Here is an 18,922-nt window from a genome sequence, read left to right on the forward strand (position 1 = left end):
TGGGGATTATACAATAAATGGTGCAAGGACTTTCTGTGGTGTACAGCCATTTCCTCTTGGATCCTCCAGATTCTCTGACCAAATCTTTTCTGAATAACCACAGGGACTGCCTTACCAAGATAGCATTTTTTGACTTTGCAAATGATGACTATTCACATGGAGTAGGGAGTTTCCCACTGTGGGCCTTTTTGTTCATAGTTCTAACTTCCTCAGAAATCCACTCCTGCTCCAAATCAAGAAATTTGATCTGTTCTTTGTTTTTTGTTTTTTTACTGTTATTTGTAAGAAATTAAAATTTCTCTAGTCTCCTTTTTCAAAGTATATGTAAACCCTCATCTTGTAAAACAACCCATTCAGTTTAAAATAGAAATGTAAGGCAAAACATAAATAGCTTTCCCTCTGGTGTCAGTTGCAGAAGGAAATCTGTGAGCTCGGGTAGAAAGAGCAGTCTTCCCTGTGAATGGTTGTGCGGGGGAAGGTTTCAGGACAAGTCTGATCATTGGAGAGCAGGCTGATTTCTCAGCACAGCTTGAGAACTGACCACTGTACTCTCATGCCGATTGTGGTCAGTTTTTGATAAGAAAGGAAAGGGACTGGCAGGAGCACCACATATTTTACACAGAGGAAGCAATGCAAAGAGAACTGGATACTTTTTCGTACAAGTATGTTGTACAACAGACACATATCGCGTTTCCCCGAAAGACCGGATCTTATATTAATTTTGGCTTCAAAAAAGACCCTAAGGCTTATTTTTGGGGGATGTCTTCTTAGTATCAGTTTTTTGACATATTAATCCCCCCCAAAAATCTTGGTTTAAGTACTTTTAAGATTTATGTAGTCCATTTTGTTGGAGGATACGTCAGTCGGGAGGAGAGGAGAAGAGCCGAGATTCTCCCTGATGTCGGCCCGCTCCGAGCACTGACGAGGGAGGGGCCGCAGACGTCAGCCAGTGGGAGAAAAGACCTTCGGTGGGTCAACGGCGGCTGTGGAATGGGGTATTTTGCATGATAGTTGCAGGGGGGGACACACTGTACCTTATGCCAGTGTAGACGTATTACAAAGTGGATTACATTTTTTTTTTTTTTATTAAATGAACTTTACTAGGGTTTATTTTCAGGTTAGGGCTTATATTGCAGCCCTTCCCGATAATCACGCTAGGTCTTTTTATCGGGGTAGGGCTTATTTTCTGGGCAACACGGTATCACGAATATGAAATGTTGGGTCTACATATACTTTAATTTCCCCCTCCTCCATGCATCAATATGCCATCCACATACCATAACCTCACATAAAATAACCAAAGGATGGCATGTATATCAAATTCCTCCAAAGGTAAAACCTCTAAAGCCCCTTTTTCATCCCACTATCCCAAATTGATACAAGCATATTCAGGTTCATATTCCACTCCTCTTGCCACTCTGCTTTTGAAGGAATTCGTTGTCAAAACAAATTTAAATCTATGTGACTGTATAAAGTTGCTATGAACCTCTAACTCGTATTTCTTCTCTAGCCACTTCCCGCCTGCCGGATGTCAAATGACGGCTGGGCGGTGCAGCTCACGTTCTGGGTGGACGTCATATTACGGCCTCCTATAATGACCACAGGGGCACGCAGCGATCGCGGCCGCACCATGTTACCCCGACCCCAATATGTGTAAAGAGCTGCGGCTCTTTAACCATGTGATCTGGTGTGTCTAATTGCAGCCGGTCACATGTAAACACAGAGATGCCGGTAATAGGCGTGCCTCACACTGCCAGAGTGTGAGGAAAGGAGAGCCGATCACCGGCATCTCCTCACAGGGGACAGCTAGGGATGTTGTCGGGGCACTGATCATCGGTGCCCTGATTACAATTAAGTGCCCACCAGTGCCAGCAATCTGTGCTGGCTATCAGTGCTGCCCATCAATGCTCATCACTGCTGCTCATCAGTGCCCTTCAGTGCGGCATATTCGTGCCCATCAGTGCTGCCTCATCAGCGTGATCATCAGTGAAGGAGAAATTACTTATTTACAAACGACTGAAACTAATGCCGCGTATACACGAGCGGACTTTACGGCTGACTTTGTTCTGCGGACTTTTCGACGGACTTTACAACGGACTTTCCGAATGAACGGACTTGCCTACACACGATCAACCAAAGTCCGATGGATTCGTATATGATGACGTACGACCGGACTAAAACAAGGAAGTTCACAGCCAGTAGCCAATAGCTGCCCTAGCGTCTGTTTTTGTCCGTTGGACTAGCATACAGACGAGCTGACTTTTCGACCGGACTCGAGTCCGTTGAACAGATTTGAAACATGTTTCATTTCTAGGTCCGTCGAACTTTTGTGGAAAAAAGTCTGCTGGAGCCCACACACGATCGAATTGTCCGGACTCCGGTGCGCCGAACCAAGTATGCCGTAAAGTCCGGTCGTGTGTACGCGGCATAAGAAACACTAATTCTTCCTTTTTTTTTTTTTTTTTTTTTTTTTTTTTTTTTTTTTTTTTAAAAAACAAAAAAAAACAAAAAAAAAAAAAATAACCCAGGATTGATTAAATACCACCAAAAGGAAGCTTTGTTTGTGTGAAGAAAATGATAAAAATTTCATATGGTTACAGTGTACATGACCGCACTTGTCATGTTGCTGCCCTGTATTGAGGTTGCTAGAATGTCTTCCCACTTTACCTTGTGTGGGATGGCCTTGTACAAGAACCATCAACATGAAGTCTCCCTCCTCTCAAAACCCTTTATTCTTCCTCGTGTGTTATATAATATAAGCCCTAGTAAAGTTCATTAAAAAAAATGTAATCTGCATTGTAAAACGTCCACACTGGCATAAGGTGCAGTGTCGCCCCCCAACCCCCCCCCCCCCCCCCCCCCAATCTATCTTGCAAAATACCCCATCCACAGCTGCCGCTGACCCAGTCTTCTCCTCTCCTTCTGGCTGATGTTTGCGGCCCCTCCCTCTACAGTGCACGGAGCGCTGCCAATGACCATGTATACAGTGGAGGTGGCGGGTTGGAGATTTTTTTGTAACCCCCCCAGTGTAATGCCCCCAATTCAATGCCTCTGTGTAATCTGCCCAACGTAATCCTCCCTGTGGTGTATTTCCCACAATTTAACCCCCCTGTGTCACTCCCCCCAGCCTGCCTTTTTTTTTTTTTTTTTTTTTTTTTTTTTACTTTTGTCGTTTAAAAAAATAGTGCAGCCCCTACCCCTCTATGTACATTATTTACCTAGGCAAATGATGTGCATAGTGCTCACTGTGCTTCCTGGGATATGCACATCACATATCACAGGAGGCATAGTGGTCCATTCAGAAAGGGGGGCATGCCTAGTACAACCTCATCAGAAGGTGCACTGGCTGAACCAGGAAAAGCTGGCGGGCTTCTTGATAATGTCACAATCAACATGGCAGGGCAGGACGAAGAGGTGTCAGGATGTGTTTTTTTTTTTTTTTTTTTAATGTAGAAAGGTTCACCATTACTGTGAATAGCCATTAAGGATTCCAGAACAAGTCATAGGCTGTCACAGCATAGCTGAAATATCATAAATAAAAATACAGGCTTATAACGTGTGTCACTTGTTAGAGTGGATAGAGCTTATATGAAAGCATAATAGACCAGGGGTCTCCAAACTGAGGCCCTTTGCTAGCCTTTATCTGGCCCTCGGGGCACTATTTCTCCCAATGATGGGGCACTATTTCTTACAGTCCAGGCATTCAACAGAGTGAACCTGCCAGCTGCCTCTTCCCCTCAAAGTGGGGTAAAGCTGGCCATAGACTGTTCTAACCTCAGCAAGGACTGGCCGAGTTTCGAACCATGCATGGTCAGGCTAAATGTACCCAAGTTAAACGATCAACTTGGGTACAACTAGCCAGTCAGATTTTACATGCGATTGTTGCTAGCGGCTATTAGAGCTGTTAAAGAAAAAAAAAATTCATTTTAAATTGAATAGAAGTCAATGCATGTCGCTCTAAAGCCCCTCCCAAGTAGTGCAGGAACCTTTTTCTAAGTCTGAGCGACTTGGGTCGCTCCAATTAGAATGGTTCTGTTGCACTGAATGGGGTACAACTTGTCAGGGGACTAAGTCGTCCCAGTGTGAACTGAGCCTGAAGTCTGTTACTTTTAATTAAAAAAAATCAAAAAATGTGTTATTTACCTGCTCTGTGCAGTTGTTTTGCACCGAGCAGCCCCTATCCTCCTCTTCTCAGGTCCCCTGCTGGCGCTCCTGGCCCCTCCCTCCTACAGAGTGCCCCCACAGCAAGCAACTTGCTGTGGGGGCACCCGAGCCGAGCTGTTGCTCTGTGTCCATTCAGACACTGAGCTGTGCCCCGCCAGGCTTTGCCCGGCCCACCCCCCATTGGTTCACTCGCTTTGACAGCAACTGGAGCCAATGGCATTAAGATAGAAACACCTGCCTTTTTAGAACCACTTTAAATCAAACTGGAGTCCATAACAGTCCATGTGTGAATACATCTTCTCTCTTGTGACCATGATCAAACATATTAGATAATCACCTGAATGACCGCAACATACAGGGATATGTAATGTAATACTGACACATAATCACACACATAGGTTGGACTTGTGTCTTTTTTTCAACCTCACCTACTATGTAACTATGTAATATACATGCAGATACAATCTCACCTCTTGAATTGCGATAATTAAAAAGCCACATCATCCGTGGGCAGATGGGTGTCCTTTTATGAAAATGAGATCAGTTGCGATACCGAGTCTCGCCGCTGATCTCAGGTCATTACCAGTTTATGAAACTGAGGTAATCAGTGGAGAACATGTTCTCCGCAGATTATCTCAGCACAGTGAGAATCTGTAACTGACTGTCACAGAAACGGCCAGTTTATGAAGGTGCGATCTCGGCACCTCACTGGCGATCTGTGACAGAATTCTCACTTTCTGATTCACCATTCCAGAGATGGAGAATCAGAGTGAGAAGCGTGAAATGGATGAGTATTCTGGAGAAAGCAAGAAGTCTTTTGACTTCTTTCTTTCACCAAACAGTCAGAGCACATCTTCCCCACCATTACACACCCCAAAACCAGCAGGATAGGAATTTATAGTGTCTCTGGCTGGGTTCACACTTGTGCGATGCGTGAACCAGCAAGATTCCTGTGCGGGTTTCCACATCGCACCTACATTGACATCTGCGCACCACTGCGGGTGTCAGTGTAAAGTTAATGACACCCTTGGATCATTTCACAGATCGCAGTGTGAACTATGTAATGGTGCAGGAATCGGATCGCATGGGTGTTCACACCTATGCGATCCGATTCCAGTGCGGACCAAATAAAGGGTCCTGTACCATTTTGGTGCAAATGCAATATGATTTAGGGCCGGTTCCCACTGCTGCGGTGTCCGAGACCGGATGTGATTTGCACCGCACTGCAGTGCAAAATCACATCCGATCTCAGTGCGATTTCAGCCATACAGATAATATGGCTGATATTGCACCGCATTTGGTGCAAACACGCACAGGACCCTTTATTCTGTTCGGACCAGAATCGGATCGCATGTGTGTTCACACATATGCGATCCGATTCATGTCCAAACTGTCAGTTTGCAGTGCGATATGGAAGCTGAACTGGGGGTGTCGTTAACAATGTATTGACACTCCCCAGCGATTCACATATGGCAGTGTGAACTGACATGCGAGTCGGTGCGATGCGGGAACCCCGCAGTGGATTCACAGTGTTCTTGCATCGCACCAGTTTATCAATTTTTATGTTTATCAATTATGAAATATATTTTATTTTAATTTATTAATAAATATTTATACTTGTATACTTAATTAAAATTATTTTTTAATGATTATAAATGTATTTTACATTTATATGAATGGTGTATAGCTGCACTACATATGTGGATTACATTCATTTACTATACACCATTCACATTTAAATAGGCACATGTATGATCTTTAAATATTGATAAAAACAATGTTTTTTTTTAATAATTAGGTTAATGTATATTGTGTAGGGGGAATTTAACTTTATTATTTTATTAATATGTTGGGGAATAATGTGTGCTGATTCGTATTAAACTTTTGTATTTTACGCTTCCTCATACTGTAATCCCGCTACATCACGCAAGATTACAGTGAGAGGAGCTGTTCTGAGGAGTTCCCGGCGTTTGTAGATCGCTCCTCAACTCAACATGAGAAGCGATCCGCACACTTTCATAAACAGGCACTCAGAGGAGAGCTATCTCCTCTGAGAATGCCTGAGAACTGAATCGCGGTATTTTACCGCAGTGTCATAAAAGGACACCATGGTGCATACTCAAACTTGAAAGGAAATCCTCCACTATATAACACCATTAGCAGAGGCCTCTTACCAGATGAGATGGACAATAAAGTCATAAATGGTCAATAGTAATATGGTAAAATCACACTTGATAAACGGTGTGAAATTGCCGGCATCCAGTATATTCCCAAAGATGTCATTTCCAATGAAGCATGTAAGTCACGGCTTGTACGTTACAACATTGAACACATCACTCAGCGTGAGGCGGCGATATTGCACTGTGATCACACTGATTGTACCATATTACTATTGCATCTTTTTTTGTTAAATAAAAAAAACACTAATCTCCTCTCCTACAGGAAGATTTAATGTGCAGTATGTGTGTTTGGTTTTTTTTTTATTTTTTATTATTGCACAAAATACCTTATTTTACAGCGCTGCTGGGTGCTCACGTCACCTGCTGGGGCTCTCCTTCCTGCCCCAAGCACTACAGTGGGAGGGCAGAGATTCCCCGCTGACATCAGTTGGAAGGATATCTTTGGGAGGTCACGTGAGCGCCCAGCTACACTGTAAATAAAGTATTTGCGTAATAATAAAAAAAAAAAACTGCACATTATATCTTCTTAGAGGGGATTTCTTAGTAGTAGTGTTACAGCTATAGCGGTGGGGAGGAGATGAGACACGCACGTAACCTGACCACGGTAATCATGGATCAGCAGCCATGATTACTGTGGTCAGTGCGCTAAGGGGAACACGGGAACTGCCAGGATCAGCCAGGTTTTTTTTAGAGCAGAGTGTGTATCCTGCTTTAACCATGTGCCTACTGGGCACTTTCTCCCCATTCTTGCCTAGACCAATTTTCAGCTTTCAATGCTGTCGCACTTTGAATGACAATTGCGCGGTCATGCAGAAAGGTACTAATATGACATTTATTTATTTTTTTTTTCAAATAAATAGAGCCTTCATTTCGTGGTATTTAATCACCTGGCCACTTCACATAAATGGCCGGGTGATCCTTTCCTCGTTCTGAGTGGACGTTCAGGAATGTCCTCAGAACAAGTGCTCGCAGCGTGGCCCTGTCCTGTGTTAATTATGCTCACAGGATCCAGCTGAGCAGAGATTGGGATATGGGCACTGTAGTTTGCCCTCCCGATCATCTGATGGCCGTGTCCAATCGCAGCCGTCACAATGTAAACACACGTGTGATTGGACACGTGGTAAAGGGTTGCTGTGATTGGCCCTTTACCCCAATCTATGTTAATAGATGCCCTTCCAGAACTAGATGACCGCGCTGCAGCTGTCATTCAGCTATAGCGTGGTTAAAGGATCTTCTTTTTTCCTTTCCTTTTGTTTACAACTATATTAAAGGCTCTTTTTAGGGGTTGTGTTACAAGGAGGTTGTTTGTTTTATTCTAGTTTTTTTTAGGGTTTAGGTTAAGTGTGCACATACGAAGATTTCCAACAGTTGTGTTTTTCTCTTTCCACAGATATGCTTTCACTGTATTGGCAAACATCTCTGTTTATGTTACTGCTTTGTTGCTATTTCGCTTTCAGCTGGGGGAGACAGGTGATGATTACACGCATTTGGGACGGAAAGACGCTCATGCCTTCAGGGTATGTGAAACCACATTATTAATAAAGTTTCAAAGTCAGACATTTTGTCTTAAGGACACATTCACATTTAAGGCTGAACTCAGGGATAAGCAAATCTTGTCTAAATGCAAGAGTCATATGTATTTTTACTTGAATTTTGTTATGTGTATTTCTTCCAGATCTGTGCAGTAATCCAGGCTGAAACTTTGCCTCTGTGCAGGAGCTTCCTGCAATAAAAGCCGGTCACTGCTGCTTTCTCCTTGTGTAGGGCAACTGGTCTGGTCTCTGCCCCACTTGTAGATTTTTGGAGGCAGCTTATAGTAGGAGGAGCTACTGGGTTCCTTCTACAGCTCTGCTGTCTATCTGCACAGTGATGTTGCTGCAATTTTTACAAAATATCTTGATTTGCAAAGCAATTTGGGACACACAAAGTGGATATATATCTTTCTGGCTATTTTTTGGTTTTTGTGCCTAAAGATCACCTTTTAACACGCGTCAACATATTATACAAGTAGCTATTGATTTAAATTGTACTATTTGCTGCGTTCATTGCGTTTTTTTTTTTTTTTTTTTTTTTTTCTTCATACATTCATTTGCTTTAATGCTGCTTCAATACCAGAAACTTTTACCCCCTTCCTACCCAGGCTTTCATTGCTGTCACACTTTGAATGACAGTTGCGTGGTCATGCAACACTGTACCCAGGACTGGTGCTACCACTAGGCAAACTAGGCAGCCGCCTAGGGCGCCCGGTCACTAGTGTTCCTACTCTCCTTGCTCTGCAGCAAGCAACTAAGTCTCCGCATTAGCAGGTAGCCGCCGTTCTGTTCGGACATATATCAGAGGTGCACCAGCGGTGGAGGACTCAGGACTGTGTCCCGACTCCCTAATTAATGGAAGAAAGCAAACATCCCCTGCTATGCCACTGCGCGCCTCTGATCAGTCATCAGTGATCTGTGATTGCTGTCTGTGACATGACCACAGCCAGCTTTGCCTCTCTGCCCATACGAGAGTCTTTATCCTGTGTCCCCCTGGATCCCCCCCCCCCCCCCCGTCGTAGAGGCCGCTCTCCCTCCTGGCCTGTCCTGAACAACGCCGGCAGCGTCACTCAAGTGCGGTCTTGGTGACAGGTGGAGCCTCCCTGGAGGCACCTCCTCTGCCAACAGCAGATAATTGATGAGTGCACCGTTCACCAAACACTTTTCCACCGCATGGTAACCATGTGCTGACAGGTCGGACAGGCTTGGAGACAGAACAGTGGGCCGTGAGTGTGAGTACCAGCTTGGGAACAGGTATGTGGATTTCTGAGATGATTTTTGAGCTACCCTATGAGGATATCCAGATGGAGGATGCCGGGTGTGTGGAAAAGTGTTTGAACGTTGCACTCATCAATTATCTGCTACAGATTACACCTTATATATCCTTATATATCCTTATATATCCACTAGAGACTCTTGATTTATTTCTAGTTCTGTTCACCACAAAATCTTTATGTACACAGTAGTGATTTTGTACTAGCCTGTCAGTTTTATATCAATTGACTGATGGGAGCGCTGCTTTGATGTTTTAATTGTTACTTTATTAGAGTTTTAATTTTTACATCCAGCCTGTAACTCTGGAAATAGCTGATTGGAGCTGCATGTGGCTCTGAAGATTCCAACTAAAGGAGAAAGGATCCCCTTTTATTTATTTGCCTGGTGGTCACTCTGTGGCCAAAGATATCTGGTGAGCACATTTATATGTCCCTTCAAGATTAAAAGCACACTGCACTTTAGGAGGCACGGTGTTGGAGAAAACATATATGCAAGATTTGAATCACCATGTTGTTGTTGTTGTTTATCCATTATTTAATACTTTGGACTGTTTTGACACTAAATTCATGGTTCACATATTGGTTTAATATATCATATATTCACGTTATATTGGATGTCTATTTGTGCCCTTTTTATTATTTCTTGTATTTTTTGAAGGCCTCCCCCTTTTGCTTTTATATGCATTTTTACGTTGGACTTAAGCCACCCAGGACTTTTATTAGCTATTTTAAATTTATTTCCCATTGGGATGCACTGGCTAATACCCTTATTTAATATGCTCTTAAAACATACCCATTTTTCCTAAGTGTTCTAAGTTCCTAAGATTTTATCCCATTTAGTATCTTCTATCAAGGATCGTAGTTTTACGAAAGTTGGCTCTTTTTGAAGTTCAGTGTCTTTGTACTCCCCTTATGTTTCCTATTTGTGTGATTTATACTGAAACCAATTGACCCCTGATCACCGTTTCCTAAATTGCCCCATATTTCCACATCCGTGATCAGGTCTGTATTGTTAATCAGTAGGTCTAGTAACGCTTTGTTTCTAGTTAGTGCATTTACCATCTGACCCATGAAATTGTCCTGCAAGACATTTAGGCTTCATGCACACGAGACGCTGGTGCAAACTCTGCTGAATACATGATTTTTAAAAGCTGAAACCGGCGTTTAGAAACTCCCGTTTTGCTGCATTTACATGCCGGGTTTAGCCGCATTTTACCGCGTTTGCGTCTAGAAGCATCTGCAGAGAATGACTTTTTGTGACCCAAATTTTGGGGCCCCATATCTCGGGGCCACTTGGTGCTAGGAACCCCAAATTTGGTGTGCTAACACAGTGGAACTATGGATATGTTGTAGTGTTGGTTCCACTGTGTTAGCACACCAAATTTGGGTTTCCTAGCACCAAGTGGCCCCCAGATATGGGGCCCCAAAGTCGGGTCGCAAAATGTCAAGCACTTTTCTACAGCAGAGAATGACATTTTGTGACCAGACTTTGGGGCCACTTGGTGCTAGTAACACCAAATTTGGTGTGCAAACACAGTGGAACTTACACTAAAACATATCCATTTGGGGTTCCTAGCACCAAGTGGCCCCGACATATGAGGTCACAAAATGTCATTCTCTGCTGCAGAAAAGTGCTTGACATTTTGCGACCCGACTTTGGGGCCCCATGTCTCGGGGCCACTTGGTGCAAGGAACCCCAAATTTGGATATGTTGTAGTGTTCCACTGTGTTTGCACCCCAAATTTGGGGTTCCTAGCACTACGTGGCCCTGAGATATGGGGCCCCAAAGTCGGGTCGCAAAATATCATTCTATGCTGCAGTTTACCATCATATTTCTGTGTTTTCTGGTCCAAAAAATAGGGTTCACTTATATTAAACACTTCTAAACGCAAACGCGGCTAAACGTGCTACTGGGGTTTAGCTGCATTTGGCGTCTGAAACGTGGAAAACTTTTGCATCTGAACCCATTTTTTGCTTCTGGAAAAACGAGGTTAAACGCAACTGCCTAAAAACGCCAAAAAACAAGACTGTGTACATGGACACATAGGATAACATTGAATGAGTTCAGGGGCAGTTGAAAAAAGTGTCCAACTGCCTCTGAACGCGCGTTTTACCAGTGTCTCGTGTGCATGAGACCTTAGGAACTGGCGAGCCTCAAGTGGTTCCTTCCACCCAGTTTGTCTGGATAATTAAAATCCCCCATTATAATGACACTTCCCATCCTTGCCGCTAATCCAAATTGTGATAGGAGGTCCACCTCTGCCTCCTCCCTCTGGTTAGGGGGCCTATAGCTTACTTCCCAGTGTTACGTTCCCCTTAGTTTACTCCCTTTTGTAGCTCCACCCATAAGCATTCCACCTCCTCCCTTGCTCCATTAGTGATGCCGTCTCTCACATTTACTTGTACATCATTTTTGATGTACAGGCATACCCCTCCCCCTTTTTTACCCTCTCTATCCCTGCGATATAGGTAATACCCTTGAATGGTTGCCAGTCAATCATGAGAGCTGTTTAACCAAGTCTCTGAAATTCCTACAAAATCTATATCCTCGTACAACAGTAGCTCTAGTTCTCCCATCTTGTCCACTAGATTCCTGACATCGGTGAACTTGCCACGTAGTTTAGACCAATTGCATACCATCTCCTTATTGGGTGTTGTGAGGTTGGACTGGTGTTCCTGCAAAGCAAACAACAACGATTAAAAATAAAAAAAACAGTAACAATATAACATTAACTCAATAAAACACGTGTGTGTGTGTGTGTGTGTGTGTGTTGTTTTTTTTTTTTTTTTTTTTTTTACCTTTTTGGAACAATTTAAATTTGCAGCCTTTGATTTTAGTAGGGTCTGTTAAAATGTGATAGCCAGTTTCCTGACTACCTTACCTCTTTCAAGACCATTTTGTGTGAATTGTGTACTTTAAACTGTGCCGTGCTGTACCCTAAACTAAGGCCCCTTTTTCACACGGGCGGATAGAATTCAGCTTTCAGCTGCAGATAGAACAAGTTATCTACCGCAGCTAAACTCACACAATGCTTTCCTACTCCACTAGTGGTAGTGACAGAAGCAGTCCTTAATGCAGAGACCAGGAGGGACAGAAAAAAAATGGATGTTACTCCTAATTCCATGTCTGTCACAGACATGGAATTGTGTGTGGGGGTTTTTTTTTTTTTTTTTTTTTTTTAATAATTTTTTTAGGTGATTTTAGGATTTGGGTACCAGGAAAGACATCAGAAAATGTCTCCCTGCCTCTGGATTTGGGGTTTGGGCCACAGCGCCTTCTGAATACAAAAGGGCTGTGATGAGCCCTTACTGAAATTTTAGTAAGGATCCACTTTTTCCTATTGCTCTGTAAATCGCAAAAGCATTCTATAAATCCAATTTAAATATACAGACACTTTTTTTTTTTTTTCATACCAGCATCTGGCTGTGTGCGACACTAAGCACAGCTTCATCATTTGATTGTTGAAGTTTACACCTCCCATTTAAAGATTATAATTGTGGACACAGAGAGAAGGAAAAAAAAACACACACCCACACACACTCACACACACACATATATTATACAATATCAACACTCCTGGGGGGAGGGGGGGGGGACAATTGCCCCCAGGGAGCCATGTTCGGTAATGCTGAACTGTCGATGGGGATCCTAGACGATGGATCCTGACAAGTATTGGTGGAATTCGTCGGAGAATCGAAAAAGGTTCCAATAAAACCATCTGGACTTATGTTCCTCCAACTTATCCCGCAACGCAGAGGTCAGATCCTCCATCTGCTCAATGTCCCCCACCCTTGCGAACCATTGGGCCACCGTTGGCGCAGACTGTTGCTTCCAAAGAGGTGGGATGACACAGAGGATTTTCAAAAACACCAGATGTTGTGCAAATTTAGACTGTCATGTCTGCATAAATGGAAGACAGGACGAAAACATCCAGTTTGTCCTTCCACTTCACTGCGAGGATTCCACAAGCAGGCTTTCTCTCCCTTTCTATGTTGGGTGTTAACGAGCCCTTTAGCTCGCACGGTGCCACCACAGCCAATTCCAAGATTGAATAAGTGTCTGAAAAAAATGGCGCACTCGCAAATTGTGAAAGTACAAATGGTACCCTTTCCAGAACCAGGATGACACCAAATACAATGCTATTTTGCCACTGTTCCCCATGTAGTCTGGGCATCCGGGGGGCTCCACATGTCTTTTCTCTTGTAAATTCTAAAACGTGTATAGCCTATTGCCCTGTCACAGAGCTTGTACATTTTGACCCTAGATCTGACATGCCTCCTAGAGAGATATTGTTTGAATGCAAGGCAGCCAGAAAAATGAGGGACTTGTCTATGCAGATGTTTTTTTGAGGCTTGTACAGATCTGCAAATTTTTGAGACAGTTCATTTACAAGGGGCTAAATTTTGTGGAGCTGATCTTTTTCTGGGTCACCCCAAGGAGGACAATGTATTTTTGAAATGCATGAAAAAGATTTATATGCTCATATCTCTGCCTGGCCATTGCAGCAGAATTTGAGCATATGAGGAATCTGGTCTGTGGACCAATATGACAGCATTTCATTCATTTTGTGATGCGCATGTTTAAGGGTTAGGCCCAAAAACAGATTTTAAACTTGGAAACCGTGATACAATTCTTCTCAAATGGGCCGACAGCAATCTACTGGTTGGCATAAAGATTGGTTTGGTCCACAATCAATTGATAAAGTTCTGTGAAAAAAAACGCTAAAAAAAAAAAATCAAGGAGTTATTACATTTTCTGTTTCCACCTGAATTCCGTGTTTGGCTGTGAATGGTGGGGGTGGGGGGCATAACAAGTGCTGTTGAATCTGGGGTCTTCCTGTGTTCGAGTTCTTGGTGGCTGCCAAAGCACCCGCTGGAACTGCACTTCTGGGACATGCCACATCACCATGAGATACTGCAGTGCTGATGTGTAAAATGACAGGATGTACTAGGCCAGTGTTTCTCAACTCCAGTCCTTAAGTACCCCCAACAGGTCATGTTTTCAGGATTTCCCTAAGATGAAACGGCTGTGGTTATTACTAAGGCAGTGAAACTGATCAAATCACCTGTGCAAAATAATGGTAAGCCTGAAAACAACCTTTTGGGGGTACTTGAGGACTGGTGTTGAGAAACATTGTACTAGGCCAGTGGTGCCTGCCAGTCCACAAAAGGGTAGTGCAGGACTAGTACTGGCACTCTGCTGCATATGAGAATAATTGTGCATTTTTTCTAGCACCTCGGCAAACTGGGCATGGGGTCGGGTACACCAGACCTTAGTAGGGACCTCTTCTGCATCATTTGAGCCACCTGCCACCCATTCCCTTTCATCTGTCATACTTAGAATCCTGTAGGCCTCTTAATTATTCTACCTTTTCTATGGACATTTTGGGCACTAAATTTACAGGTACCTACTGAGATTAATGGGAGAAAGGGCTCCTGGCTGTCAAGGGCTGCTTGAACTGCTAGAAATAAAATTTACCTGCTAGTGCTAGCAGAGATCAGGCCTAATCTTGCTAACACTGCAGCTATGTATCAGATGTGGCAGTGGTAAGGAATTATACTGACCATGCACTTGTTTGGGGGGGCTAAATGCAAGTGCTGGCAGCAAACAGGGCTGATCTGCCAATCCTGTGTTTTTGTGACACTATACTTTTGGGGACACTAATCTAGATCTTATCAGAGATACTGATCCTTTCATAGTTTACACTATGCTAGTAATGGTGGTTATAGTGAGACTATTATAGTGTTACTGGCAATCAAGGGGTTAAATGTGGATGGCGATAGTGTGACGGGCAATCTTATGCTATCTGATGACGCTGGTGACACTAATACAGTGATCAGTAAAAAAAATTCTGTATACTGTACTAATGACACTGACAAGGGCAGTCCAAGGGTTAACTGGAGGGTGAGCAAGGGGTTAAATGTACAACCAACATGATCCTATTTTTTTTTTTTTTTTTTAGGGTCTTGCTATTGCAGAGCAATTACAGCGCCTTTCATCTGCTCTTTTTTTCTGGGTAGAGGCCCTGGAACATTTGCACAGTATTCTCTGGCTAAAACCTTGGAGAACAGAAGTTGCCTTCAATAGGAGCCTAACACGTGTCTTTTTTTTAGGGAAATGTGTATTTTGTATGGCATTTGACCAATCCATTAAAGCTGTCACGTGAATGGAAAAGTTTTCACGTCCTTAGAAAGGGGGACGTCTGCTGCAGTTTGCATCTATCTTGCTTACAGGGGCCTAAGACCTATGGGTCTGTGGTTTCCAAAGGTTACAAAACAGAGCTCAAAGCTCTACCACCTCACAACTTTCTTCTTTCAGATCAACCAAAGACTGTCTAAGAACAGTCAGATTTTTTAAAAAAAGCTCTAAATCGCCTCTTGTCATAGGGCGTTGTGGTGCCAGTACTGACACAAGACAGGTTCAAGGGTTCCTATTTACACCTGCTCATCTTGCCAAAACCCAACAGAGTTATTCTCCCTATCCTGGACTTAAAATCTCTTACAAAACTTTAGAATGTAAAGGAATTTATGTAATCTGCATGTCCAGTAATTGGCTCTCTGAAAAAAGGGTAACCAATGGCATCCATGGACATCCAATATGCTTACATGTTTCCATTAACCACTTCATCAGATATTTCTATGCTTTGTAATGGCAGTGTGTCTCCCTGCTTCCAGGGTGTTCGCAAAGATCTAGACTTTCTCCTGAAGGATTAAATCTCCCTTACAACTCCAAAGGACAATTTGGCTGCTTCTGGCCTTTCTCTAGGGGATTATCATAAAATCAATTGTTCTCCCGCTCTCCCTGCTCTAAAATACTTTGGTCTGATCCTGTACACTTTCTAAGCAAAGGTCAATTTTCCAGAAACAAAAGTTCTGTTTCTAAGAGCTCATGCTCAATAATTGAGATCTAAATTCCACAATGAGAGTTATGGGCCTAATGCTGGCCTCCTTCAAGGCAATACTTTTTCGCCGCATTCCATTCAAAAACTCTCCAGCTAAACGTTATCTCAGCATTGGAAAAGTAGGCGCTCTCCCTGAATCATCCCATGCTCCTATCCTGCCAAACACAGAAGTCCTTGCCCTTGAAGATCATCATTCCAACTCCTAACAGTGGGAAATATTTTCCTTCAACCGACAGTTGTAAAGTTCTTACATTCTTACAGCCAAAATCTGTCAGGTTGGGGATGAGTCTTTAAATTCTTGACTGTTCAGGGAGCATGGTCAAGAAAAAAGCCCAAACTCCCCATCAATATCTTGGAGCTCAGAACTGTCGTGCTGTGGCATATATCAAGGGGGCACGAGGAGCCTGGCTGCCCTGAGGTAGACAAAGATTCCATTATAGACCGTAACTCCCTGCCCAGTGATTTCTGCAGTCCACATCCTAGAAATGGACAACTAGCAAACAGATTTTCACAGCCACCAATGCTTGGACCAAAAGAAATGGTCTCTTAATCCAGATGTGTTATATCTGATATGCCAGGGATATGCAATTAGCAGACCTCCAGCTGTTGCAGAACTACAAGTCCCATGAGGCATAGCAAGACTCTTGACAGCCAAAAGCATGACACCCAGAGGCAGAGGCATGATGGGACTTGTAGTTTTGCAACAGCTGGAGGTCCGCTAATTGCATATTCCTGTAATATGCCAAAAATGGGGGACTCTGTATCTGGACATCTTAACCTCCAGGTACAACAAATGGCCTCTTTATCTAGAATAAGGGATCCTGTTACTGTGGCCTTGGATGCTCTAGTCATCCCTTGGTCTTCGTTCTAATTTATGCCTTTCTTCAACTGAGCTTTCTAATGGCCCATAAGCACGATCTGAAAATCGGACAAAATAGACAGTTTTCAACACAATCGTATGGTAATTGTTTCATTGGTACAGAGCTTTCGAGAGCTGATTACGACAGTTCTTCCGATATATTTTTTTTTTTTTTTTTTTTTTTTATTATTATTATTTATATCGGACATGCACGAAAATTTTTCTCGTATTATTATACCAGATCGTATGATTTTCGTTTTAATGCGTACTGTTGTCATCCGAAAATGCAATACAAATACACTACAACACATGACATCACTTCCTTTTTTTTTTTTTTTTTTTTTTTTTTAATTTTGTCGTAAGTAATTTTGTTACTTTAACTCTTCAGGTTCGACATATGACTAGCATGCAAAAAAAAGACTATCTGTCTGATTTTCGGATTGTGTGTACGGGGCATTACTCTCCTTCTCCACAAAATAGAGAAGGGTAGATCTAGACTCTTCTAGCACCAAATTAGTCCATAAGAAAAGGCCAGATTGATTATCCCAAGCCCCTGCATGTCGCCTCCTAAACATTCTTTGGCTTTAATGGCATGGCTGTTGAAACTCGGGTCTTAAAGAATAGAGGGGTTTCTGAGGGTTTCTGCTAACAGAAAGGAAATTACTTTCAGGTAGCATGGTTGTTGTTGTTGTTATTCCTGGAAATCTTACTTCACCTGGTGTGAGAGTAGTCCGTTCAGTTCTAGATAATACGCTCTCTCACATTCTGGCCTAACTACAATGAGGTCTTGACTGGAATCTACCTCTCAGCACCCTGAAAAGGCAGGTCATTAACCTTAATTATCCTTTTTGTAAGGCCTTTGGCTTTGCGTTCCCTTGTAAAAACATTTATTCAAGGTGTTTTTCGTATCGGGTGCCCTTTGCAGCACCCACAGTTTCCTTTGGGACTTTAATTTGGTTTTCTCTGCCTTGCCAAGTTTTCGGTTGCTATAATCTCTATCAGACGTGTTTTTTTTTGTTTTTGTTTTTTTAATTGACAGACCATTCCTGTAAAGCGTTTTTTCCTTATATTTCACAGCGACAAGGTTGTATGGCGCCCAAGACCTTCTTTTCTTCAAAGTGTTTTCAGTATCCTGTTTTACTGAGGACATTGTTTTGCCATTCTTGTGCCCTGCTCCCAAGCATCCAAAGACCCTCTCCACATTGCCAGGGCACAGAGCCATTCAAGTGTATCTAAAAGCTACTGTTTCGATTAGACAAGTATTTCTTGTTTGATCTTTCTTCAGGACCTCACCAGGAGCACCCTGATTCAGAATCCACCATTGCATGGTCGATGAGGGATTTTATTGCAAGAGATCATGTTCAGAAACAAATGCCTCCTCCAACACTGTTACACGCCCACTCCACCAGACCAGTTGGAGTATCCAAGCCTTTTAGGCACCAAGCCTCTGTCACCCAATAGTGTAAGGCCACCTTGTCTTTTGTTCATATATGTTCAAAGTTTTAGCAGGTGGACGTCCAGTCTTGTGTGGATGTAGTTTTTTAGGCCACAAGATTCTTTCAGCAGCACTGTGAACCTGGGATTTTAACCCTATTGTTTGTTGCACCTGTTGGCACAGTTTTGCTTTCCTAGTTGTTGCCCACCTTTTGTATTCATTGCTTGCGGACATCCCATGGTGTCTAAATAAGTTGCCTGTGTCCTGTATTGATCTCAGGAATTTTGACTTGCCTGTAAATTCCGTATCTTAGAGTACATGACACAGGCCACCCTCCCTACATTCTCTCTCCTTGTTGCTCTGCATTGTTTGCTACAAAACAGAGGACTCAGAGTAGGGTAGAACTCTAGGAAAGGTGCCCCAAGGGGGGCATATGCCTAAAAGCTTCCCAGTGTCCAATCGCCTGAAGATACAAGCCTATAAAAACCCATGGTGTATGGATTGGTTGGGACAAAACAAATTCCTTGCGCTAGCAAATGAAATATAAATAGGGACTGCTGCATCCACTACACAGTC

The 18,922-nt window shown here is 43.0% G+C and overlaps 1 protein-coding gene across 4 annotated transcripts in view; it reads left to right on the forward strand.

The window, feature by feature from the left end:
• The window catches only part of MFSD12 (major facilitator superfamily domain containing 12), a 262,723-nt gene that overhangs the window by 34,675 nt on the left and 209,126 nt on the right, over positions 1-18,922 (forward strand). For all 4 annotated transcript variants that reach the window (XM_073595179.1, XM_073595186.1, XM_073595175.1 and 1 more), the window contains exon 3: positions 7,735-7,861. In XM_073595179.1, coding sequence (XP_073451280.1) covers positions 7,735-7,861 — 127 coding nt within the window. The remainder of the gene's footprint in view (positions 1-7,734; positions 7,862-18,922) is intronic.

Source organism: Aquarana catesbeiana, linkage group LG01, assembly GCF_042186555.1.
Source record: "Aquarana catesbeiana isolate 2022-GZ linkage group LG01, ASM4218655v1, whole genome shotgun sequence".
In the NCBI taxonomy this organism is placed as follows: domain Eukaryota; kingdom Metazoa; phylum Chordata; class Amphibia; order Anura; family Ranidae; genus Aquarana; species Aquarana catesbeiana.